The 25733-nt window shown below is 36.4% G+C and overlaps 1 protein-coding gene across 2 annotated transcripts in view; it reads left to right on the top strand.

Moving 5' to 3' along the window:
- Positions 1-25242, top strand: part of arap3 (ArfGAP with RhoGAP domain, ankyrin repeat and PH domain 3) — a 31114-nt gene extending 5872 nt beyond the window's left edge. The window contains exons 2-34 of one of the 2 annotated variants that reach the window (XM_043257851.1): positions 2475-3481; positions 3560-3606; positions 4698-4789; positions 4887-4948; positions 5870-6088; positions 6343-6412; positions 7321-7441; positions 8254-8438; positions 8663-8769; positions 10203-10402; positions 10708-10793; positions 10934-11116; positions 12310-12451; positions 13092-13196; positions 14216-14369; positions 14470-14572; positions 14655-14853; positions 14945-15008; positions 15924-16087; positions 16188-16400; positions 17356-17461; positions 17536-17683; positions 17842-17910; positions 18055-18129; positions 18409-18526; positions 18654-18782; positions 19535-19671; positions 19785-19867; positions 19949-19984; positions 20620-20683; positions 20764-20907; positions 21006-21044; positions 24058-25242. In XM_043257851.1, coding sequence (XP_043113786.1) covers positions 2547-3481; positions 3560-3606; positions 4698-4789; positions 4887-4948; positions 5870-6088; positions 6343-6412; positions 7321-7441; positions 8254-8438; positions 8663-8769; positions 10203-10402; positions 10708-10793; positions 10934-11116; positions 12310-12451; positions 13092-13196; positions 14216-14369; positions 14470-14572; positions 14655-14853; positions 14945-15008; positions 15924-16087; positions 16188-16400; positions 17356-17461; positions 17536-17683; positions 17842-17910; positions 18055-18129; positions 18409-18526; positions 18654-18782; positions 19535-19671; positions 19785-19867; positions 19949-19984; positions 20620-20683; positions 20764-20907; positions 21006-21044; positions 24058-24459 — 5001 coding nt within the window. In that variant the 5' untranslated portion in view covers positions 2475-2546 and the 3' untranslated portion in view covers positions 24460-25242. Of the gene's footprint in view, positions 1-2474; positions 3482-3559; positions 3607-4697; positions 4790-4886; positions 4949-5869; positions 6089-6342; positions 6413-7320; positions 7442-8253; positions 8439-8662; positions 8770-10202; positions 10403-10707; positions 10794-10933; positions 11117-12309; positions 12452-13091; positions 13197-14212; positions 14370-14469; positions 14573-14654; positions 14854-14944; positions 15009-15923; positions 16088-16187; positions 16401-17355; positions 17462-17535; positions 17684-17841; positions 17911-18054; positions 18130-18408; positions 18527-18653; positions 18783-19534; positions 19672-19784; positions 19868-19948; positions 19985-20619; positions 20684-20763; positions 20908-21005; positions 21045-24057 lie in introns of both variants that reach the window. The other variant, XM_043257850.1, reaches the window with a different exon arrangement.
- Positions 25243-25733: the final 491 nt, after the last annotated feature.

Genomic DNA, 25733 nt, shown 5'->3' with positions numbered 1-25733 from the left:
TATTAGCACTTACTCTGTCTGTTTGTCTCTCTAAAAAATGAATCGCTGTTGTACTCTCAATTGTAAGTCGCTTTGGATAAAAGCGTCTGCAAAATTACTAAATGTAAATGTAAAATGAGTAAATTTTAAAACTAAAAAAGTAAATTTAAACTAAAGATTAAGTTTTATCGTTGTGCACTGACCTACACACAGAATATGAATAGCAAATATCTAATTATTATAATTATTATAGGGAATAAAATCCAAGAAAATATTGAGATTTATTTATTTTTGTCGGTTCACGATGACAGTCTTGCTGAAAGGAGCGTTTCTGCATTGCTGCTAGAGGAAAAAGACAACACCCGGGCCTGTTTCTCTCTTTTCCTCAGGTCACACTTTATCAGTCCGCCTCACAAGCTTCCTGCCTCCCCCCTCACCGTGGGATCCGGTGAATCAGAGCGGCCGAGCCAAAGGTTAGCATCCAGAGTCCAGACAAAGGAAGACGAGGATATGACTCATCAGCCTTTTTTTAACAGCCTTCCAACGTCTGCTTTTCTACTCGCACTCGGTGTTGTCGAGAGCAACGGACCCCGTTGACACTATCATGGCTTTTTAACAAATTTTTGGCTTTTTTATCGTGTTTCGTAATTGCGGTCGGGACGATTGTGATCTCTCCCGCAAATAGAAAGCGTGCTCGTAATTACCTCCAATTGGAGATGTCCTTGTGCGAGAGAGAGAGAGCGAGCACAGTGCATCCTTTGTGGGTTGGAGATGAGTTTATCCAATCATCACTCCCACCCGGCAGGCTCCGCCCCTCCTGGAGGTCAAGGAATCTAGCGGCTCTCCGTTCCCGGGTTTGGCCATGTGCCGCTCGCGTAGCCTTGAGATTCCTCTCGGGCCACCGTTCTCAAGTGCTGTCAGTCTTTTGGAAACGCAGTCGGGAAAGTGTCAGGAATGTTTATATAAAAAAAAAAAAAAAAAAAAAAAAGCGCTCGCTGAGTTATGCCATCCCCGGCCAAGCAAGCTTTGCCCCACCCACGTGGATTTTCTCCCAGGCCCACCCTAGTTTTTTCTCGACTGGTTCCCTCATGCGCACCACGTTTTCAACAGCTTTCCCTCAATGAATGGAGGGGTTTCTAAAAATAGCCCCAAGAAATATGACCGTATTGTCATTGCCTGCATGTGCTCCGTGCTACGGCTCATCGTGGTTCGCGATACTGTAATATTCCCATTTGTGTTCAGCGTGAATGCTCATTTCCAGATGGCACAAAGATTTGTTTTTATTCGCTCAATGACTGTTTTGTTCCAGTGCTGTGGTTTTTAGAGGCTGTGAGCGGGGTCATGCCATCGTCTGCAAATGTCAGAGTGATTCAGTCTCAGGCAGATCAAAAAAAAAAGACCATTTAACTATCTGCAACTATCAGCCGTGTCTTTCGTTTGCCTACAAAGGTGGACGTTAGTTATTTTGTAAGATTTCAATTGCTGCTTGTCTTTGCATTTAGGCACAATTTTAGTATAGTAATTGTGTTGTTGTTGTTATTAAAATGCATAGTGTGTTGTAATGCAAAACAGGGAAATTCTAACGGTATATCTGCAGGATAAAAAACAAACAAAAACACATTTTTCTTTATTAGTAAAAATCTACTGTAGTCTTTATTCCTTCTCCATTATTTTAATTACATTCTAACTGTGCACATGTACACATGTATTTTCATAAAACAAAGAAAAGAAACAAGAATACCATGCGTGTGCACACACACACACACACACACACACACGCGCGCACACAAAAAACATACTGTAAGCCTCTGTTTTTAGCTTTCTGTTAGCGCTTCATCAACACCACCATGCTTTCTTTTACATTTGTTACAGTATATGCTAAAAAAATGTCCTAAAGCAGTCTCCTTATGGTATAAATTAAATTTTATATTTTTGAAATTTACATTTGCTGTTACAAAACTGTTACTTTTTTTTTTCCTCCACTCATGGAATGATACGTCATACCTTTTAAATGAATAATATCTTAAGCAAGTTATCGGGGACTATTTCATGATTTGTTTTATACGGTTATGGGTTATGGAAATCCACATTTAACCGTTTGGATTGCAATGATTTCTGATGAGCGTTTATTGTTTATGAGTGTTTTGTGCATACTTCCATTAGCCTTTGATTGTAAAATAGGATGTGTTTTATATATTATTTATGCGCTGGACTGAGGGTAGATGAAATTATTGGCGTATTAGCGCTAGTCCAGAAAAAGTCTTCATCATTTACTCTCACCCTCGAGCCGTTCCAACATTATGAGAATCTTTCTCGTGTTAAACACAAAATAAGGTTTTTTTGAATAATTCTGGTTACCACACAGTTGCTGGTAGCCGTTGATTGAAAGTCAATGGGCTGTCAGCTATTGGCAGAGTTTGTATTTTGTGAACCATCCATTTAAAGTGTTGTTTCATCTTCGTAACGAAGACTATTTCCTTTGCTTGTTTCCTCAGATGAAGGACTGGCGTCGTCTTCTGCTCTTGGCTGGAGTTGCTGCAGTTTTGCACGCAGCCTAATGAGCACCCATGCACACTATGGCAACAATCGGTCCATGCTCAGATGCAGAGGACCTGTTGGCTTCCATCCACCTCGAGAGGTATCTGGACCATTTCCGTCAGGCGGGCTTTCTCCTCGCCCGGGACTTCTGTCATGTGGACAATGTGGCTCTGAACAGGGTGGGAGTCACCGCCACCGGCCACAGGAAGCGTATCCTCAAACTGGTCGAGCACATTCAGCTGATCTGTCAGCATCAAAGGAGAGAGCCCTCGCTGGATCGCTGTAATTCAGAGTCCGCTATTCACGAGGTGACCCCTGTCAAAGCGGAGCCTCCTTCTCCTTCCAGACACCCTAGCGCTGCCTTAGAAGCCTTGCGTAACAGCTCGGCCCCGAATCTCTGTGCGCAAGTGAAGCGCTCGTTTTCGGAGCGCAGCGCCAGCGTCGTAAAGCCGGTACCGAAACCAAGAACTGTCTTCCACCGATTAAGAGCAGAGAGAATTTCTTTACCAACGCAACATAAAGTCCAACCTCGCCAGGAGTCACCCCAGGAGCTGCTTTTAAAAGCACCCTCCAGTACAGAGACTGCTGAAGCATCTACCGAATCGAAAAAGGGCCCAGGCGCGAGTAATACCGCTTCGACCCCGGAGACTAGCGATCCGTTACCCCCAGTGCCTCCCAGGTTAAATCGAGGAATTCCTCCGTCCGTATTCAGGAGAATGTCGGACCAGGAGCGCCTGAGCACCCCACCCCTCTGCACCCCTCCTGACTCCCCCTCGAGCTATCAGTGCTCTCCCTTCACTAACACACCCGGTTCACCCCCGAGTCCACCCTGCTCCGGGCTGGAGATGGTCTCTAATGAAATCTACTGTGGCACTTTACCAGGCGCTCCTCGCGTGTTTTGGAGCCGCTCTGTACCCGTTCCGCCTCCACGCCAGGAGGTCAGCCCATCCACTGTAAACCATAGGTAACTCTTGTCAAATCTTTCTCATGACAAAGTTTTTTTTTTTATACATCTAACTATAGTTTCTCCTCCTTTTTATAGCACTTTAGAAAAGTCCAACTCAACTGAAACGTCTAAAAGAACATCTGGTAGGTTTATTACTGACTCTTATTTCCAACTTTTGTTGTGGAAAAGTTGTTCCTAATTTTTTTTTTTCCAACGAATGAATAATGTACCATTTTCTGAACAATGAAAGTGAAGGAAGCTGTGGTATATATTTTATTCGTGATAAATTTAAATAAATAAATATGCTATTCAAAGTTTGGGGTCAGTACAAATGTTTTAAAATGCTTTAAAAAAAATGCTGTGAACTTTCTGTTCTTCGAATCCTAAAAAAGTGGATCATGATTTGATTTACGGAAATATTTGGCAGCACAGCAGTAAAAGTGTAGTAATACTTTTTTTTGTATAACCACAGTTTTACTACAAATACCACGGTTATGGTATAGTATAGGTATAACTATAGTAACCAGTTTTTTTTTCATCTTAAGAGGACAGACTAATATAGTTTATTCTTTACAAAGTATTTACAATCCAGATCTGAATAAAAAGATTACGCGCTCCAAAGTTTTGATCTGGAGCAAAGGCTTTGCGAAAGATGCCATTGAGATTGGATTTATAGAGAAGATCGCGAATCGTTCAGTTTGACAAATGATTTGAGAGTTCACTCAGACGATCCAATCGAAATCAAAAGGTCACATATTTAAATATTTGATCAACATTTTGTTGGGGACATGTCCCTAGTGTCCAGACAATGGTAATAAAACTTCATATTAGATTGATTTCTGAAAATCCAGATTTGATCACAGGAATAAATTACATTTTCAATATATTCAAACAGAAGAGTTATTTTAAATTGTGATACTATTTTTTACTATTTTAAGTAATTATTTTATTTATTTAACAAAAAGCACCATTGGACCAAGCACCTTCATAAGAGCGTTCTTTCAATAACATCCAACCCCAAATTTTCAGCAACAGTAAAATGCACTACAAACCTGCCATTAATTTTTTATCTTCTGCATATTTACCTTTTAATGTTATGATTTGAGAGCTATTTTTGGATGGGAAGATTTTCATTAAACATGTTGGTTTTAATTTGCTTTACACTCAGCTCAGATTTAGCTTTTTAATTGATTTTATCTTATAAATGTATGAAATGGTGCTATTTTCTGTTTAGGTGACACAGCATCTGCTGAGGATGACGATGAAATGATTAACCCGTACTGTGAAACCGTTTTCCACAGCAGACGACAATATCAGCACTCAGAGGTGACATACAGAGTGAAAATGCTCTCTTAAACAGTTTTTTATTCTCACTTTATGTACGCTTTTTAGGTGGAATTTACTTGTGTTTAAATGTGTTTAGGTTGAGAGGACCAAAAGTGAGGAAAAGACTGCAAATAAAGAAGATAAACTAAGAGAACATGGGTATGAGAGTTGAAATGAACTGCAGAATGTTTGCTTTGCCAAACGGCATTATATCCAGCTAGTAATCACACAGTAACACCTAAAACAATAGGATATAGACAGTCTGTTTGTTTTCTTGCTCAACCATATGGATGGAACATTTTATTCTGTCATCATTCAGTCACCCTTAAGCTGTATCAGATGTATGTGATGCATGTTTTTTAGAAAAGCAGTCTATTTCAGGATTGGCAGAGATGTAACGACACCTAAAGACACCTAAAATTCCATGCAAAATGAGCAGCATAGTAATCCATACAACCACAGCCTTATGGATTATCCTAACACGTAAACCTTTTTTAAATCATAAACCAGAGCTTCAAACCAGTTGTCATACACTTTCATGATACCATCTGGAAGTACCACAACAGAACATTGTGAAGCATATTCTGACATTTAAGGGATCTATCTCTTTGCATTGTTATATAAAGTTCATTAAATAAATGAACATTTTTGTAACAACTACAAAAAAAGAAATAAAAATGATAATATTTTAGAAAATATTTATTGAATGTTTTGAACCATTAATTATATTAGTACTGTCAAATGATAAATACACACATGCATGTGTAACTATTTTATATTTAATAATAAATATTTATATATTAAATATTTATTTAGAATATAAATTATCTGAAGATAAATATAGACATGTTAATATATATATATATATATATATATATATATATATATATATATATATATATATATATATATATATATATATATATATATATATATATATATATATATATATAATATTTAGCTTTTTTTATTATTTTCCGTATTTTCAGGAGATTTCCCTCAATTTACTGGAACATGAAACATATTTTTTCCATGTAGTGATATCACTGTAGAGTTTATATTTTCTACTTCCTCTCACAGGCAGCACAATCACTCGTGGCTCAAGCGTCTTGATTCTCCAGGCTATTGCACCGTGGGTGAACCTTCCCCGGCCTCTCACTCGTTCTCTCTCCCTCATAACCTCGGCTCCAGCGAAGCGGACGAGGACCACATCATCTCGCCCTACGCCAGCTTCACCTCGCTGTCCGAGCGGGTGGCACCCATCCTCAGCGGCTGGCTGGACAAGCTCTCTCCTCAAGGGTACGCCCCGTCGGGGCTGCTGCTCTCTTCTCATCTCTGCGTCTCCTTCACGTTCCTCAATGGCTGTTTCTGCTCCCTGTCTGTCCTCTCCAGCCGGTTTGTCATTACTTCACATGTTGTGTCTCCTGCTGTTTGTTCCTGTCCTCTGCTTGACGTCTTCCAGTGTCTAGATTCATTTCCTCCCTGAAATTTCAGACAGCATTACATGTGACCTCTGTAGTCTGTCTGATGTCATCTTTGTTCCTCTGTTATAGAAACTATGTGTTCCAGAAAAGATATGTCAAGTTTGATGGGAAGAACCTGATGTACTATGGTAGTGAGAAGGTATGTCCACAACTCTAATGTTTTATGATCATTATGCATTTTTCACTCATTTCACATGACTTATTTATTTATGTTTTGTACTTTAACAGTCATAATGTACAATGCTGTTAAAAAGTTTGGGGTTAGTACCAATTCTTTGGACCAAATTCTCAACCAAATGCTCAACCAAGGCTGCATTTAAGAGAAAAATACAGGAAAATAGCAATATTTTTCGAATTTAAAATAACAGTTTTGAATGTTTTACTCCAGTGTCACATCCTTCAGGAATTATTCTCACATAATAATTTGCTGGACAATATCATCAATCATTTTCATGTCAATTTGAACGTCACTGTAGTTTTTTCTGCCTCACTCTGAACTGTTTTGAAAAAAAACCCATCTTTATATGTGCGCGCGCAAACGTTTAGCGCCAAATGTAATTTTTATCCTCCCTGCCATATTGTCAGCGTTGAATAGTGTGTTGAGCAGGTGAACAACACTGAATAGACGCTGATGACGTGTGAAGGCCCTGTCACGCCAAACACCATGCAATAACTCCTAATGAATCGTTGATGAATGGGAGACCGAAACCAATTTTCGCCGAGCTGAATGAAAAGCGCATTTCCAGAACAATAGATAGTGCTGATCGACTAAACGCGCGTGTGTATTAAACCTTTCAGCTCAGCCGGTCTGGAAAATGTTATGTTACGCTATATAATCATTTAAGGTTTACTAATTAGTCTCAATAAATGTTCTTTCTGGGCTGGGCATCTTGTTTTGTGTTCCCAGAGTTACAGCGCAGCACATTTTCAAAGCACAATCAAGTCCCTTTAATCACGTCACGCTGCCTGAAGGCCTTCGCAATCAACAGTTCCCACATTCCAGTGTTTCTGAAGTCATTCCTAACACAAATGGTCTCTTTCTCCCAGGATGCTTACCCCAAAGGTGTGATCCCCTTAGCTGCCATACAGATGGCCCGCGTTGCCAAAGACAATAAATTTGAGGTTGTCACAAGTCACAGGACGTTTGTTTTCCGAGCTGATAATGATGGTAAGCACAGCTTTTATCCAAAGAGACTTTTTATCGCATTCACATAAGATCATCAACCCAGGCTCATTCGAAATATTCATTGATTCACGTTTCAAACTACACTTTCGAAATGAAACGTGCTAAAACGCGAGTTTATTACGTCACCCTGGCAAAGTGTTTGGATTATGTTGCTTCAGGCGGTTCACAATTCAAATATTTGGGGAGTTTCACTGAAAGTTAGTGCTCTATCGTATTGGAAAAGTGATATAAAAACGCATTGGGGCTGTTTTTTATCTGAGCTGTTAAACTGTCGGTTTATGAGGGTTCAAAACTGAGCTACCGAGCAATCGTAGTTAGAAAACCCATGCATTTGATGCTAACATTTTCGATATCAGGTTTCAAATGGCACAGCATGTTAAAATTGGTTTGAATTTAGAACATAATGTTTCTCAAGTAATTATGCGAAGATTAGTCTTCGTTCATCGAAACTGTGGACCTGCAAATCATACTTGCATTAAACGTTGAGGGAGTTTGACTGCCTCTAGTGTTCGTTTCAACTGGAGTAAAGTTTTGGAGTTTTGCAAAAACGTAGGTAGATGAACATATTTCCAATGAGTCTAGGTTGAAGTTTGTGCATTCCACCAAACCCATGACCAAAAATACAGATATGCCGGCGGATGATCTAGTGTTAGATACTGTATCTTATTGACATATCCTGCCATCTAAAAACACATGGCGCAATATTAAGTATCGTTTAGAGAAGTGTTTTGCTTTATTGAAACTTTTAGTTGGTCAAAAGAAGCTATATGATCCTGATTTCTGTCTTTTCGTAGTCCAGAGGAGCAAATGGTGCAGCACGCTGCAGGAGCGGGTCAAAGAACAGCTGGTTTTCGGCCGCCCACGTTTTGGTCCCGGCAGTCACTGCCAAAAGTGCGGCTCTCTAGAGCTCAAAGGAACCAAGTCAAAGATCTACACAGCCATTATAATGGAGCAGATCTGGTTGTACAAGAATGAGCAGGTGATTTAGTTAAACACGTTACAGTTAACCAAGTTATAGCCATACTATTCAAGATTTTGTGCAGAAGATTTTTTTTGAACTTCTGTTTCAATACTGAACGTATTTTAAATGTACTGTAGCATATGTGCAATTCGTGCAAAATTAGCCTTAAAGCATTCGCGTCGTGGAGGATTTACTATTAATTCTTGGTCAAAAGCTGACACTTTGCGATATGTGTTCTGCAGTGCTTTAAAAATGGAATTGGAATTACCGTGATTGAGGCCAGAGGTGCTACAATTCGTGATGGGAAGGGCAAGAGCTTTGATCTCATTACACCTTATAAAACCTTCAGGTAAACACTTCAAGTCACGCTATGCTTCGGTTAAGTAGCTCGTATGTGTGCAGCCTTTCAAGTCATTTCAAACTCTCCAAATGCATCGTTTAATCAGTGATTTGTCTGGAACCGAAAAGAAAAATCAATTGATCAATAAAACATATTCTCCACGCAAGTCCTGTTATCATACACAAATTTAAGTCTCATTTAAATAAATGTTTTCCAGTACTTATAACTATCCTTAAAACTAAGACAAATATGTTGATTTAAAAATATGAAATTAAAAATTATATGTCTTTAAAAAATATAATACATTTTGATACATTTCTGTATTTTAAAATAACATTTTAATTATGGTTTAGCTTTGCAACCTTTCAAAAGATTGGGGTCTCTAAGATTTTTTTTTTAAACAAAATTCTCACAGATTTAACTGATCAAAAATAGAGCTAAAAAAGCTAAATGTTCTGCAGTTGTTTCTGGTACTCAGAATTTTATTTTATTATAATCAATTAAAAAAATTACTGTGCAGCTTAATATTTTTGTGGCAACCTGATACACACACTAGTAAATTTGTGCTATAATTTATTTAAAATAAATGTGTACTTTAGATCTGTTAACACATTTATTAACGCGTACATTTAATTGTAATGTTATATCAGTAGGTTTTAAGTGATTTGTTTGTTGCACAATGCAAATTTCTTAATATTATCCCTAAAACGTGTTTTAATGTGCCTCCTAGAATAAATGATCTCTGTATAATATCATATTATTTAAAGTATACCTGCAATAAATCCAATTTAACACAATTAAACGTACTTAAGCATATCTTTAGTTGGACCGCACAATTAAAAGTGCATTAAGCACAAAATTAGTTTTTCAAATTTAGAAGACTTTCTGTTGATCTGTTTAATATACTTAAAGTACAGTTGCAGGGTGTTTTTATTAAGCTCATATATATATATATATATATATATATATATATATATATATATATATATATATATATATATATATATATATATATATATATATATATATATATATATTATTATTATTATTATTATTATTATTATTATTATTATTATTTTTTTTTTTTTTTTCACTAGGGCAATTTTATCAGCATTCTTTAAACTAAAACAGAACAGCATTTATTTGACCTAGAAAACACTAATAACATTATAAATGTCTTGACAGTCACTTTTGATGAATTTAATGTGCCCTTGCTGAATAAAGGTATTTTATTGTACAAAGAAAAATCGTACAGACCCTAAACTTGTGTGTGCATATACATTTTTAATACACACACACACACACACACACATAGATATTCTAGAAAAAGACTTAAAGAAAGTATAGAAGTCCATACAGAAGTCTGTAACCACGCCAGACTACAGACAATTAATAGGATCCACGGTGGCAGAGTATTAAGAGGGTTGTGTGCATCTTTGCAGCTTTACGGCAGAGTCCGAGCGAGAGAAACGGGACTGGATGGAGGCCCTGCAGGAGTCTATAGCGGAAACACTATCTGATTATGAGGTGGCGGAGAAGATCTGGTCCAACAGGTCCAACAAGATCTGCGCAGACTGCAAAGCCATCAACCCGGACTGGGCATCCATCAATCTCTGTGTGGTCATCTGCAAAAACTGCGCAGGTGTGTAGCGGCTTATCAGCTCCATGACGTTTTATTACGTAAACTTGTGAATTCTGCTAAATTTAGTTGGTTTTGAGATGTTTTTCCAATTGGTGACTAGCTGGCACGGTGAAGGGCAGTGCAGTGTTAAGGTTGATACAGATGGTGCTAAGAGCGTCTAAGCTCATTTAAGGGTTCATGTGAGGTCCGTATACTACAAATAAAAGTGGCTCAGAGGCACCGTATCAGGAAGTCTTTGTGGGACAAATAGAACGAATGGTGCGTGGAGAGTGATGTGGTGCCTCTTTTGTTCTGTCCGCCTGCAGGCCAGCATCGAGGTCTCGGCACAATGGTGTCAAAAGTGCAGAGTCTGAAACTAGACACCAGCGTGTGGAGCAATGAGATCGTTCAGGTAGGGCTTGCCGGTTTTTTTTTAACAGGTGTTTTTGTGAAAAGATCTTTTTTTATTCCAATTATGGGGATTCGAGATATCCCCAGTGATTTTTACCACAAGGCGTTTCACAAATTAGGCCTTATCTTGGTGTGTTCTAGCTCTTCATTATGCTTGGCAATGATAGAGCCAATGAATTTTGGGCGGCCAGACTTCCTGTGACGGAGGAGCTGGACTGTGACGCCTCCCCGGAGCAACGGAGAGAGTTCATCACCCACAAATACAGAGAAGGCAGATATCGTCACCCTCATCCCAGTTTTAGCAGCCAAGAGGAACTTCTTAAGGTAAAGGTTAAGCCATTCACGCCTACAGGGAAGAGATCATGCAATCCAGTGGAAGTAGAGTCAGAAGTGTTGAACGTGGTTTCTTCAACCTCAGATTTTATTTAAATTTCACAGCGTTTATTTTTCAATATGAAAAATTAAAACGGTATATCAGGGAATTTTAAAATGGGTTTTTCTGGCCTGCAGTGCCATAATAATAATAATAATAATAATAATAATAATAATAATAATAATATAATAATGTAAATAATAATAATAATAATAATAATAATAATAATAATAATAATAAAAATAATAATTAATAATAAAATAAGAATAATTAATAAAACAATAATAATAATGTATGTTATAATAATAATATTTATATTAATAATAATAATAATAATAAATATAAAATAAAAGTTTTTAAATGTGCAGAAAAAGTTAACAATAACAGAATTAAAACAAAAATTATTATGATTACTCTTACTAATAATATTTTGTTTTTAAATACAATAACATTATTATTATTATTATTATTATTATTATTATTTTATTTGGAAACATCTATGGTAAATATACATTATTAGAAGTACTCAGGAGTCTGGAAAAATCAATGAAATTATTTGTTCAACAAAAAGTAAACTTTATATTTATGTCAACAACTAGCACTGACTGAAGCCTTTGTGTAAACCTTGTGTAGATGTATGGGCCTTTTGCATAGAACGATGAGCCACATACCTTCAACAGTTGCACAATAAGTGCATTTCCTTTTCCTCGTCTACCACACACTTTATTTTGAAATACCCTAAATGCTTCCTCAAGCAAGTGAACTGTTGCAGGGGACATTTCTCCGTTTAATAGCTTTACTTCAAAAGAAAACTTTTAGATCAGTCCCCACTGGGCCAGTGAGGACATCCTGTCTTAATATAGCTAGAGCCATCTAAGTATTATACCAGCGGTCAAGCCAAGATTAGGATGCATTATTCTTTCTCAGGACTTTCCCAAGGCTATCATTTGTGTATCCAGGTTACCTATGAACCCCCGAATAAGCCGGTGGCTGTGTTGTGAATTGTAAATAATTAAGAGCGCTAGTAAAAGGACTTCAAAGAATAGAAGAAGCTTTAAAAGTCTGCTGGCTGAATATGCTATTAGCGTTGCATTTGTTGAAGTGTGTGTGATGGTGTGTGTGATGGTGTGTGGTCACCCTGCAGGCGCTGTGCACCGCTGTGACCGAGCAGAACCTGCTGAAAACAGTCACTCACATTTTTGCGGAGGCTGAAGCCGCTCGACTCGCCGACGCTAATGGAAACGATAAGCGCGTATCTCCGCATTACTCATACACGCAGTCTGCAGGTACGGCAGTAGTCCAGTACTCTCCGGTACTTCACTACAGCAGTGTTTCTTAAAGCTGAAGCTCGCAATTCTAGTCAGTACTGGGAAAAATAAACCAAATCGCAAGAATCTTGAACGTGGTTCATTGCTGACATTTTATTTTATGCTGTTAGCATGCATATTGCTAATTTAGCACATATTACTGCCTTATTCTACATGACATTATTCTAGATCCCTGATCCTACACAATACCTAAACCTAACAACTGCCGTACTATTAATTAAAAACGGGAAAGGTTGTAATTAATAGTTAACAAGTGTTGCCTATCCGAAAGTGTTATCTGTTTATTAAATGTACGTTTTGCCGCATTCTCTGATTTTCTCTATTTTATAACATCAATAAAATGTTAAACTTCGCCAGTTTGCATTGTAAAAAGTGCAATGCAGATAAAGGTCGAGTCACTTTTATCTGTATAACACTTTTTACAATCAAACTTTGATGTATTTATTGTTATAGAATAGAGAATTTTAAAATAAAAACATTGTCTCAAAGTGGCTTTACGGTATTTAGGTGGTAAAATAGTGTGTCTTTTAACGTGTGCAAATTGTAATATGTCGTACTTGAGTGAAATACGAGTGTCACTGTAATTTTGTGGATTCAGATTCCTGTGTCTATGATGAGATCATGCAGCCCATCTTGTACTCCGGCTACCTCTACAAGTCAAGCTCGTTGAACAAAGGGACGTTATCCCGCAGAACCAGAGACGGTAGGCGACTATGTGCCGTACACAAGCTTTGGGAATGATTTAGGAGAAGATTTACCTATTTAGTAAATCAAATACATAAATAAAATCAGTACCGTATAACTACTTCATACTCATCAGCAGTGCACAAGTAATTTAACACAAGTAATTTAAGTATATATATATATATATATATATATATATATATATATATATATATATATATATATATATATATATATATATATATATATATATATATATATATATATATATATATATATATATATATATACAAGCCCAGCCTAGTCTGTGACAAAAAGTGATGCAAAAGTAATGTCAGTCCCTTTAACGCACTCATTAGAGTAGAGTATTAATAAACGGGTAGGGTTAGGGTTGGAATAAGTTGAAATCTATGTGCAAAATTACTTCTAGACGGTTTAATGTCTGTTGTCACAGCAGATATTAATCAGACAGTCTATTAATACTCTAATTAGAGATAGAATGCATCTTTAATTAAATATTAATTTCTGTTGGTGATGCATAATCCTGAGAAATGTATTATGGTATACACAAAAATATTAACTGTTTTGAACCTTGATAATAAGACAGCAAATCAGATATTTGCATGATTTTTGAAGGATCATGTGACGCTGAAGACTGGACCAGCGATGCTGAAAATTCAGCTTTGCATCACAGGAATAAATTATATATATATATATATATATATATATATATATATATATATATATATATATATATATATATATATATATATATTTATTAAAATAAATATTTTTTAAATATATATAATATTTCATATATATATAACTGCACTATTACTGTTTTACAGTATTTTTTTTTTTGAATAAATGCGCAGAAGAGCCCTTTAAAATTGTATGACTGTAAACCGTGACCATCTGATCGCCACCCTCTTCAAAGCATCGGTGCTCTTGATATTCGACATCTGATATGAAACCTAAAGCAAAAAAAAAAAAATCCGTTTTTATTTATTACCTTTTTTGATTTCCTTTATTCAGCAGATTTTCAAAAGTACTGGTGTTCGGTGGAGAAGTCCATTCTCTTCTACGAGTCTGACAGATGTCACGAGCCCAGTATGAAGATCGATGTTAAAGACATCATCTGTTTAGGAGTTAGCAGGCCAGACTCCAGCAACAACAGCGGCTTTATTGACAAGTGGGTGCCATTACGTAACCGGCCTCCTTCAAGACATAATCGCATTTAGAAATATCATTGCATTATAACAACACGATTCTTTGTTGTTTGTTTCCTTCAGATTTCGATACACTTTTGAACTCTACCTAACGTCTGATAAACTGGTCCAGTTTGGCTTGGAGACTCCAGATGCGTTGCACAGCTGGGCTCGAGCAATCGGGAAGGTAAATATCAATCGGTCGAGCTGCGCTTTATGCACGCAGGAAACGTCTTGTGACACCTCGCCTCGGTCTTGATCTCCGGCAGGCCACCACTCCTCTCAGCTGCCACTGCCTGCTGGCGCGAGAGTTCGAGCGAGTGGGCGTCCTGCGCTACAAGGCCATGCTGGACCCGCAGCAGTGGAAAGAAGGCTTCTTTGTTCTGCAGAAGTCCAACCTTTTCATATGCCCTGGAAACGATGGAGCCGCAGAGGATATTATAAACCTGAAACGCCTGCAGGAGCTCAGTGAGTTTGTTAGCTCCATCGCCGAGAAAATGCTGTTGCTAAATTTGCCCTCTGTGTACTTATCCGTCTATGTCTTGGGTTAAAAATCAAGGCATTGCATCCGAAACGGAGAACCATGAGAAGAAGGACATCCTGGTTCTTGTTGAGAAAGGAAGGTGGGGTGCACCAAAACTCTTTGCTTTCTTGAAGGAATAGTTCGGCTTCAAAATTAAAATGAGATTTAATATGTACTTAAACTCGTGTACATTCTGAGTGGCCAGAGGTTATTTGTTCATCAGGACAGATTTGGAGAAATGTAGCATGTCATCTCTTTCTCCCTAATAGGTGCTCTGCAGTGAATGGGTGCCGTCAGGATGAGAGTCCAAACAGCTGATATTGACTACATTTAGTCATTTAGCAGATGCTTTCATCCAAAGCGAAGTAATCCATACCACTCCAGTCCATCGGTTAACATCTTGTAAAGTGAAAAGCTGTTTGTGAAAAAAAAAAATCAATCAATCATTAAGACTTTTTTTTTTTTATTTCAGACCATTTCGCGAATATCCTTTTTTTGGGGTGAAAATGTTCATCTTATCTGAATCGGGTGAGAACTGCACAGATGAAGCACCATTTATTAGTGAAAACAAATATGGCAGTGCATTTTGATGTGAGAGGACAACAGGGGGTGGACTTTTTCAATGGAAGTGTTATTATGGACTCCTATTTTGACCAGAAGAAACAGTTTAATGTAAAAAAAAAAATTTGCAGTTTTTCACTACTTAAGACATTAATTGGTGGACCAGAGTGATGTGGATTATTGTGCATTTTTTTAATTTATTTTTTTTTAATACTTTTTTTTTTTTTTTGGACTCTCATTCTGACGGCACCCATTCACTGCATAACATTCATTTGTAGAGCAAGGTAATAATTTTTATAAACTCTATCATCTATGTTTTGGCCTGAGGGTAATTTTTGCAGTTAGCCATTCCTTGTAATGCATTTCCCAGCCCTTATTGCGAACGGTTGCGTGTTATTGCAAATCATAAAAGTCCCATTAATCTTTCACCAAAATATAACGACTCTGTCTGCAGGACTCTGCATCTGCAGGGCATGGGGAGGACCGATTTCTCCCTGTGGTACGCGGACATCCAGAAGGCAGCAGGAGGGAAAGGGAACACCCTGAAAGACCAGCAGCTCAGCAGAAATGACATCCCCATCATCGTTGACAGCTGCATTGCCTTTATAACTCAGTACGGTGAGAACGCACACTTCTCCTTTCCCTGTGCTTGCGCTAAAGACGCTCCACCCTGCCTAAATCTACAACATCAACACCGCATTGAATCTCTCTCACGCAGGTCTGGGCCATGAGGGTATATACAGGAAAAACGGTGCAAAGTCCAGAATCAAGCTTCTGATGGAGGAGTTTCGTAAGGACGCCCGCAATGTGAAGCTTCGCATTGGAGATAACTTCATAGAGGACGTGACGGATGTACTGAAAAGATTCTTTCGGGAGATCGATGATCCCATATTTATGGCTGATCTCCACCCCTTCTGGAGGGAAGCTGCCAGTTAGTACAGTACACTTCCTCTGAATGTTTATATGCAGTTTAATCCAAGATTGCGGGTTATTTCCTGCATAATGTCTATTAAATGCGTCTGTGGCCTGCTTACAGATGCATTCATTTCTAATATGTAGTTAAAACGGTAATACTGTGAAATATTATTAGAATTTAAAATAAGAATATATTTCAAGATGTACATTTTTCCTGAGTTTCAGTATCGTTACTCCAGTCTTCGGCATCAAATATTCTTTCAGAAATCATTCTAATATGCTGAATAGGAAACATTTGTTTCACCTAAAACAGCAGAGTACATTTTTTGATTTAATAGAAAGATCAAAAGATCTTTTATCTGAAATAAAAAGCCGTTTTGTTTTCTTTTTTTTTGGAAAAAAGTATAATAATTAATACTTTTATTTAGCAAGGATGCTTTAAAAGTGACGATAAAGCCTTTTTTATAATGTTACAATATATTTGTATTTCAGATAAATGCTGTTCTTCTGAACCTTTTATTTATCAGATAAACCCGAAGCTTCTACTTTAGCTGTTTTCAGCATAATAATAATCTTAAATGTTTTTTTGAGCAGGAAATCAGAATATTAAAACGGTTTCAGAGGGACAATGGGACACTGAAGTAATAATGCTAAAATGTAGCTTTGAAATCACAAGAATAAATCGCATTTTTAAATATATAATTAAATAGAAAATAGTTATTTTTAAATTGATAGACACATTTAACAATATTACTTTTTTTTGCTGTATTTTGGATCAAATAAATGCAGGCTTGGTGAGCAAAATGGAATTCTTTAAAAACATTAAAAAAAAGATTTTGCATCCATAAATGTGAAGTTGGAAACCCAACCCAGAATATTTGTTTAACTGACAATAAACAAACATACAGGTTTTTTTTTCTAGTTTGAGTTGTCTCAGTGATTTTTATTTTTTTTTTTCATACTGTATGCAGAGATACCTCAAAAGCCACAGCGTTTGGACAGATACAAAGAGCTGATTCGAGGGCTGCCTCGGGTCAACAGAACGACTTTAGCGGCGCTCATCAGTCATCTCTACAGGTAGATCTTCACAGTGATTCTGATTGTTAGTTCATAGCCGATCTCACGTGGCTTGCTCTCTTCCTCTGTCTTAGGGTGCAGAAGTGTGCTGATCTCAATCAGATGTGCACCAAGAACCTGTCCCTGCTGTTCGCTCCCAGCCTGTTTCAGACTGATGGGAAAGGAGAACATGAGGTCAAAATCATAGAAGACCTCATCGATAACTACTTGTATATATTTGATGTAAGTGAACAACTTCATAAAATATTATACCAGCTTATTCATTTCTGGATACCATGCAAATCACTGAATTCTGTAATACTACAGTGGTACAAAAATATGGTACCATTGCATGCTTTTTTTATGGAATGTTTTTTTTTTTTTATTATTATTTTGATCAGATTGATGAAGAACATCAAACTCAGATTGAACTGGAAATCAGTTTGATAACCACTTGGAGAGACACACAGGTAGACTAAAAGTTATTATTTATGCATATTTATTTTTTTTTTATATTTATTATTTTATAATATCTTTAATACAGTTTTTTTGTTATGCTTTTATTGTACTATATCTTAAATTGTATTTTAATATCTTTTGTGATTTTATGTCAGCTCTCACAGGCAGGGGACTTGATTATTGAAGTTTATCTAGAAGAAAAGATACCAGATTGCTGCATCACACTGAAAGTAAGTAGATCATATTTGATAAAAAAAAAAATAAAAAAAAAAAAATAAATAAATATATATATATATATATATATATATATATATATATATATATATATATATATATATATATATATATATATACACTTATAATTTTTTTTTTTATATATAATTTGACATCCAGAAAATTTCATTTATATTTTCTGTGTTTGTTTGACTGAGAGTTGCTGTTGCACTGCATTACCACACGGTGGCGTATTTAACCCATTAAAGCAGCTGTATGGCATGGCTCTCCCACAGGTGTCTCCCACCATGTGCGCCGAGGAGCTGACCAATCAGGTGCTGTATATGAGAAACATTCCTGCAGGGGAAAAAGATGTGTGGATGACTTTTGAGGCCATCGAGGAAGGAGAGCTCGGTAAATGAATGAATTCAGACACAATTGCACTTTAGTCACTACTGAATCTATTCAGACGCCGCACCGCAAACAACGCTTCTAGAGGCCGGGAGAAGCAATAGATAAATGCGTCCTGTGATTTCCACAGAGCGACCTCTTCACCCCAAAGAGAAGGTTCTGGAGCAAGCTCTTCAGTGGTGTAAAATGGCCGATCCCAGCTCAGCGTATCTGGTGGTGAAGAAGGTGCCTAGAGGAGAAGCTATAGACATTTTCACAGGTGAAAGGATATTCATGAACTAACCTTCAGAAAATATAACGAAGTGGGAAATATTTTAAAGCTGTGCTGCATCGTCACCAAAACTTTTTATAAGAACAAATACTCCATATAGTCTTTCTAGTAACTTGAGCTGATGAAATGCATAAGACTTGCAATACTGTTCAAAAGTTTGAACCCTAAAGAGGGAAGTTTTTTTTTAATGCGAAAGCCTAAAATACAGTAATTTTGTAAAATATTAGTAACATTTCAGACAACCGTTTCTATTTGGATACAAATAGATATTATAATATTATATTTTAAAAAGAATTCCTGTGATGTAAAGCTGAATTATTATTATTATTATTATTATTATTATTATTATTTTATTTTTTTATTATTATTATTTTTTTTTTACATCAGTACGTTTGTGTCGCTTCATCCCTCAGAAATCATTTTAATATGCATATTTGTTGCAAAAATAACTTTTTGCATTTTTTGAACAGCATTTATTTGAAATAGAAATATTGTTTAAACGATACAAATGTCTTTTACTGTTACCTTTGATCATATTAATGCATCCTTGCTGAATAAAGTAAATTCTTAAAAATAAAATGAATTGAATTGCTACACGGCTATAACTATACAATAGAACTATATATTTGTCAGAAGCAAAACGGTGTATACTTTGTTACAAAACTGCACAAAGGGATAGGACTGTATAGTTGGTTGTTGACCTGGTGTGTGTTGTATCTGTGTGTTATTGCGGGCTGCAGCCTATAAGAGTGAGATAGTGAAGTCTGGAGCGCTCAAGTGTCGGGAAGAGCCGCCCAAGCTCTTGCAAGGAAACAAATTCCAGGAGCGATCTTTCCAGATTAAAGACCACAGATTACTCCTGATGAAGGACAAAAAAGTACGTATACATCTTCACCTTCTACGTTACTTGACTTTACGAGGCTTCTGTTTAAATAAGGCTGAACTGAAAAGGAAGCTAAACGCAGCTTCTTTTTTTTTTTTGCAACAAAGAGCAACAAACCTGAGAAAGAGTGGCAACTGAAAACCCTGAAGATTTACATGGGGATCAGAAAGAAGCTAAAACCACCAACAAAGTGAGATGCTCATGCCACAAAAAGCTTTTTTTCATCAGTGAACTTGCTATAACTTTAAATAACAAGTGTGTTTACTTGCAGATGGGGATTAACAGTGATGCTGGATAAACAGCAGTTGTAAGTGTTAGTTATATATGCTGTGTGTGTGTGTGTGTGTGTGTGTGTGTGTGTGTGTGTGTGTGTGTGTCTGACCCAACCTGGTTTCCCCCAAGGTTTTTTTTTTCTTCATTCTGTATGGATGGGGTTTTGATTCCTTGCCGCTGTCGCCTCTGGCTTTTTTAGTTGGACTGCATTTAAAAAAAAATTAAGTGTTTAATCTCTGTTTAATACGTCACTATCACTCTATTCTCCTATTTAATATTGTTCAGTGCTTTGATACAATCTGTATTGTTAAAAGCTCTATATAAATAAAAGTGATTTGATTGTGTGTATATATGAATATAAATATACAGTTAAAATATTTTAAATATTTAATGAATATATACTGTATGTATGTATCTCTTTAATTTTATATATATATATATATATATATATATATATATATATATATATATATATATATATATATATATATATATATATATATATATATATATATGTATATATGTATGTGTGTGTGTGTATATATATATATATATATATATATATATATATATATATATATATATATATGTGTATATATATGTATGTGTATGTATGTATATGTGTATGTATATATATTTGATCAGTAATCCCTCTCCTTGACTGCACAGGTACCTCAGCTGCTCCTGTGAGACTGAATTATGGGACTGGATGACTAATTTACTGAAAGCACAGGTACAGCACACTTTAAATCGAACGAGTCTGAATTTTTTGACATTTCAGAGCTGTAACTTAACATTAACGTCCTCCCTCAGAACGACGACTTGCGGCCCCCCGTGATGAGACGCCACTCTTCCTCTGACATTTCCAAGCAGAGGTTTGGCACCATGCCGCTCGTGCCCATCAGAGGAGAGGAGAGCAACACTAACTCCACCATGCTCTCCGCCAATCAGACTCTGGTACAGCGCTGTGGCGTCCTCTAGCGGTTCAGTGCACGTGACGCTCACTTGATCTTTGCTTTGAGACTTAGCTTGCTGTCTGTGTGTTTTTTTTACAGAGAAAGCTCCACACAAGAAGGGCACTCTCTATGTTCTTTGTAAGTGTTTCTTTTTATCTCCATATTAGTCCAATGCATTTTATATAAAACTTCCTTTTTAAAAGAATAGTTAAGCCGTAAAAGAATAGATGCTAGATATTGACTCACTCTCGGTACATGTAAGACGTAGATCGGTTTGTTTCTTCAACTGAACAGATTTGGAGAAATTTAGCGTTGCATCATTTGCTCATCAATGGATCCTTTGCAGTGAATGGGTGCCGTCAGAATGAGAGTCCAAACAGCTGATTAAAAACTTTACAATAATTCACAGCAGTCCATCCTTTAACATCTTTTTAGGCAAAAAACTGTTTTTAACTTCAAATCATAATTAGTCTTTTATCCATAATATTGCGTTCTCTAGTGAAAAAAAAGGTCTTTTCTGAATCAGGTGGGAAATATGTACCGATCAAGCTCCAGTTATTTATAAAAGAAAATATTTGGGTGTATTTTCATGTGAGAGGACAACAAGGGATGGACTTTTTTTTTTTTCACTGGAAGACTGGTTATCATGGATTATGAAATTTAGTATTTTGGATAGAAGTGATGGTTTAATGTAGGGCTGCACGATAATGACAAAAATCATAATTGTCTATTATTCCCATTAAATTGTAATTGCAATTATTAATTACGATTATTACCATTTACACTGAATGATGTTTAATCAATGTTTGATTGCAAAGATTCTAACTGAAAGAACTTTTCTATAATAGTAAGCCTAAGTTAGTTATATATCGGATTGATTTATTCTTTATAACTATGAATGGTATTATGCTAAAAATAAAATTAAACAGCGGAAAACCCTTAAGAAGAGAAGTTGAAAACAAACAAACAAACAAATCTTAATCATGCAGAATAACAAAAGTGGGCTTTGAACGTTCGCATAATTGTGGCGATTAGAAAATCGATTAATTGCGCAGCCCTAGTTTAACGTTAAAAAACTTTATGCATTTGTTTACAACAAACGCATTGTTTGTGGATTACTGTGATCTCATTCTGACGGCACCCATTCACTGCACAGCATCCATTGGTGAGCAGGTGATGCAAAGCTACATTTCTGCATAAATCTGATGAGGAAACCAAACTTACCTCCACTTTTAGGCGATCTGAGGGCGAGTGCGTTTTCAACCAACGTCCTTTTTTTTTGGGTGAGCTGTTACCCAACTTGTAGCCATTTCTTTAACACTTTCAGCCACAATGCCTCTGATTACAGTGGCTGGTCAAAATGCAAAAGTGGGAGGTTCGCAAAGTATCAGATGGCTTCTGGGTCTAACAAACGCTCCAAAATGTAAGGGTGTTCTTTACAAAAGAGCCTATACTTAATTGAGGAATTCCCTTTGACTTCCTCGGTCCTTCCCCCCCCCGTTCCTGTCGGGAAGCGGGGTTTCCTGATATGACAGGATGCATTCGGAGGAAGAATGCCTCTACTGCATTGTTCTGCAACTGTAGCCTTGAGGGAGGGCAGGGAGCTCGCTTCACCTCTTGTGTTTTGGGGAAAACGCCGCTGCTTCTGGTGCGTCCCAGCCCAAAAGCTTTAGCAAGCAAATTGTCTGCGGGCTTCGTGCTTTTGTCTTCAGTGTATTGGCCAATTATCTTGATGTTGTCGCTCTGATACTGAGACAAAAGTTTCAACTCAGAAAAAGGAAGTAATTTGTTTTGAACATTTGTTGGGGAGCGAATCCCTTTCTGTCCCGCTAACCACAAATACTACTTTTGTTAGCGTAAGGGTGTATCATCTAATCTGATATCCAGCGGGTTAGCTATTTTCGTGAGATAATAGTCACTAGTGTGTTCGAAAGCTAACAGCGGTGTGGATGAAATGTAGTTTTTATGATATTCATTCACTTCCTTTTGGATGGAAGCTCAGAAGCTTACTGGAATTATCTGAGCACTTAGCATTATAGGTTGCTTTGAACGGTTTAGTTATACATTCAGCGCTGTTGTGAAATAGCAGATTTATTTTTTCATTTTTATTTATTGTTATGATTTCTGAAATGAATTTTAAAATGAAATAGCATTTATTTATTATTTTCTAGCTATTCTTTGTAATTAATATAATGTGATGCTGTACTACATCAACACTAATAATAATGATAAACACGTGGTTAGTAGTATATACTATTATTATTATTATTATTATTATTATTATTAATAATAATAATAATAATAATAATTTTAATAAGGTTCTTTATAATACTGTATTCACTATAATTGAGTTTTTATAGTTAATAATAAATTAATAATGTATTAAGATAATTAACCCAATATTTATTATTATTATTATATATTATTACCAATATAGTTATGGTATTATCTAAAATTGTGGTTGTTGCTGCTGTTTTTGTAGTGTAAATAAGGTTTATATAACTGTGTTTTCACTATATAGTGAAAAAAAAATTAAGATTCTGTCATCATTTACTCACCCTTAAATATTTTTAAACCTGTATGAATTTCTTTGTTCTGCTGAAGACAAAGGAAGATATTTTGAAAAAGTTTGTAAGCAGGCTGTTTTGAGTCACCATTGACTCCCATAGTTTTTTTGTCCTTACTATGGAAGTCGATGGTGACCCACAACAGTCTGCTTACAAACTTTTTTGTAACTACTCAAGGGTGAATAAATGATGACTTTTGGTGAAAATGTTCATTTTTAGGTGAGCTATGTATATGTCATACAACAGCATGATGATGATGATGACGATGATTATTATCATAATAGTGTGTGTAATATTCACTATATATATATATATACATGTATATGTGTATATGTATATGTGTATATATATGTTATATAGTTGTATGAAAATATGTCACAAAACAACAGCAACAATAACAGCTATTATTATAATCATCAAAACACAGTATAGTTGTAATATATAATAATAATTATTATTATTTAGTTGTTTAAATTTGTATTCAATCCTTTAGTGAAGTTACTGTACAGCTTCTTGGTTTAAATATTTTCGACCCCCTCCCCGGATCGCCTCGCCATTGTCTTTTTTTTGTCTTTCCCGCTCAGCCCATGAAGGTGCAGCAGGACTCGTTTGAGGAGCGCATCGAAAGCCCCGAGCCTTTGTACGAGGAGGTGGGCGACTTCGGTCTGCAGGTGCTCAAATCTTTGGAGACGAGTTTCCTGTCCAGCGCTCACGCAGAGACCCAGGAGGTGCCGGCACGGCCCGTCACCCTCGGACAGAGGAAGGCCGCCTCCCTGGATCGCATGGTCGGGTCAAACCCCACGAGCTCTCTCTTATCCTCTGGAGAATCAATAGACGCTCTGGGACAGGAGGACGCTCCGCACGTCCCAGGTAGGCACAGGTCCCACAGATCGTGTAGTCCTCAACAGGAACTGCTGTTACAGGAACTCTCCACCATTTTCTGCAAGAAAGCGGAGTCCGAAGAGCAGCAGGAGAACCTCACCTGAGCTGAGAGACTAGATCGATCTCGACATTGCCGTTATTAAATATCCGCGCGTGTCCGTTCCAGATCGGCTGTGTTTAGTAACGTGAAGCATTGTGCCAAAGCAGTCGCCGAAATTAAAAATCTGTGAATCTGTGCTATAATTGTTTTTGTATAAATTGGGCAAATCTGTTTTGGCTTGTGCGTTTGTCGACTCGTTACGCTAAAACTGACCGACCTCTCAGCATTTAAAAAAACAAAACAAAAAAAATCGCTTTTTTTAAATCATTATTGTATTTTATTGTTGTGTTATTTGTACCTGAAGATGAAATTGCATTTTAATACCCTTTTCGTAACTGTTTTTAAAAACGCATTTCTCGGCTCTGTGACATTACATGTTTGGTGTAACAGTAGGAAACGCACGTGCAGTGTGTGATACATAACCGGTGGGTTTATTAGCAGCCAAAACATTCACATTGATATTCCTGGACTGCCGAGTGATTAAATGACTACTTCATGGGAGCATTTCACGTCATCTTTTATATGTATACGGTGTATTATATTTATTAATTTATTTATATAGACTATTTGAGTCATTCTCATATTTGTAAGTGTTTGGATGGGCGTTATGGGAAGGATAAATGCTGTTTTTTGAGTTTGGACCGTAACAGTAGAGGGCAGCATAGATACAGCACATGATCCTGACAATCTACTTCACTGCTGATTTTCACTCCTTTTTACAGGCATTTATTAAAGTCATGTACAGTTCTATAAAGATCATAACAAAATAAATCTGTTCCTATCCTGATTTTAATTTTTTTTGTGATTTTTAATTACATTTTGTAAGCTTTGAATAAAGTATCATTTGTTTTTGAGTCTATTTAAAAAAAATTATCATCTAGATAAAAACATAACAGCTAACTCATTACTGCTGCTGTATCGGTTTTATATGATGCTAAAATGGATTTTGTTTTTAAATGACTTTTTATTTTTTTTTATTTATTTTTTTTTATCATACTATTATATTTTTGGATTATTTTTAGTCCAAATAATGGCATAATAATTTTGCTCGTGCACTTTTTTTATGTTTTTATTTGTGTTTTTAGCTAATTGAGAATTTCACCTATTTTTACAAAATCCCGATGTGTTGCAATATAATGCAGAGCCATCATAATCAAGATAGAGATGATATTACTGGTCAGATTATGTATAATATTTAGGGTGAAATGACTCTTTTTAATAGGTTTGGGGTGTTGAATTGGCTCTTCAGGTGTAGTTAAGGAAACGGTCGGAGTAAAA

The sequence above is a fragment of the Puntigrus tetrazona genome, chromosome 14, assembly GCF_018831695.1.
Source record: "Puntigrus tetrazona isolate hp1 chromosome 14, ASM1883169v1, whole genome shotgun sequence".
In the NCBI taxonomy this organism is placed as follows: domain Eukaryota; kingdom Metazoa; phylum Chordata; class Actinopteri; order Cypriniformes; family Cyprinidae; genus Puntigrus; species Puntigrus tetrazona.
Note: the sequence above shows the minus strand (reverse complement) of the source record. Positions and strands in the feature narration are given on the sequence as shown.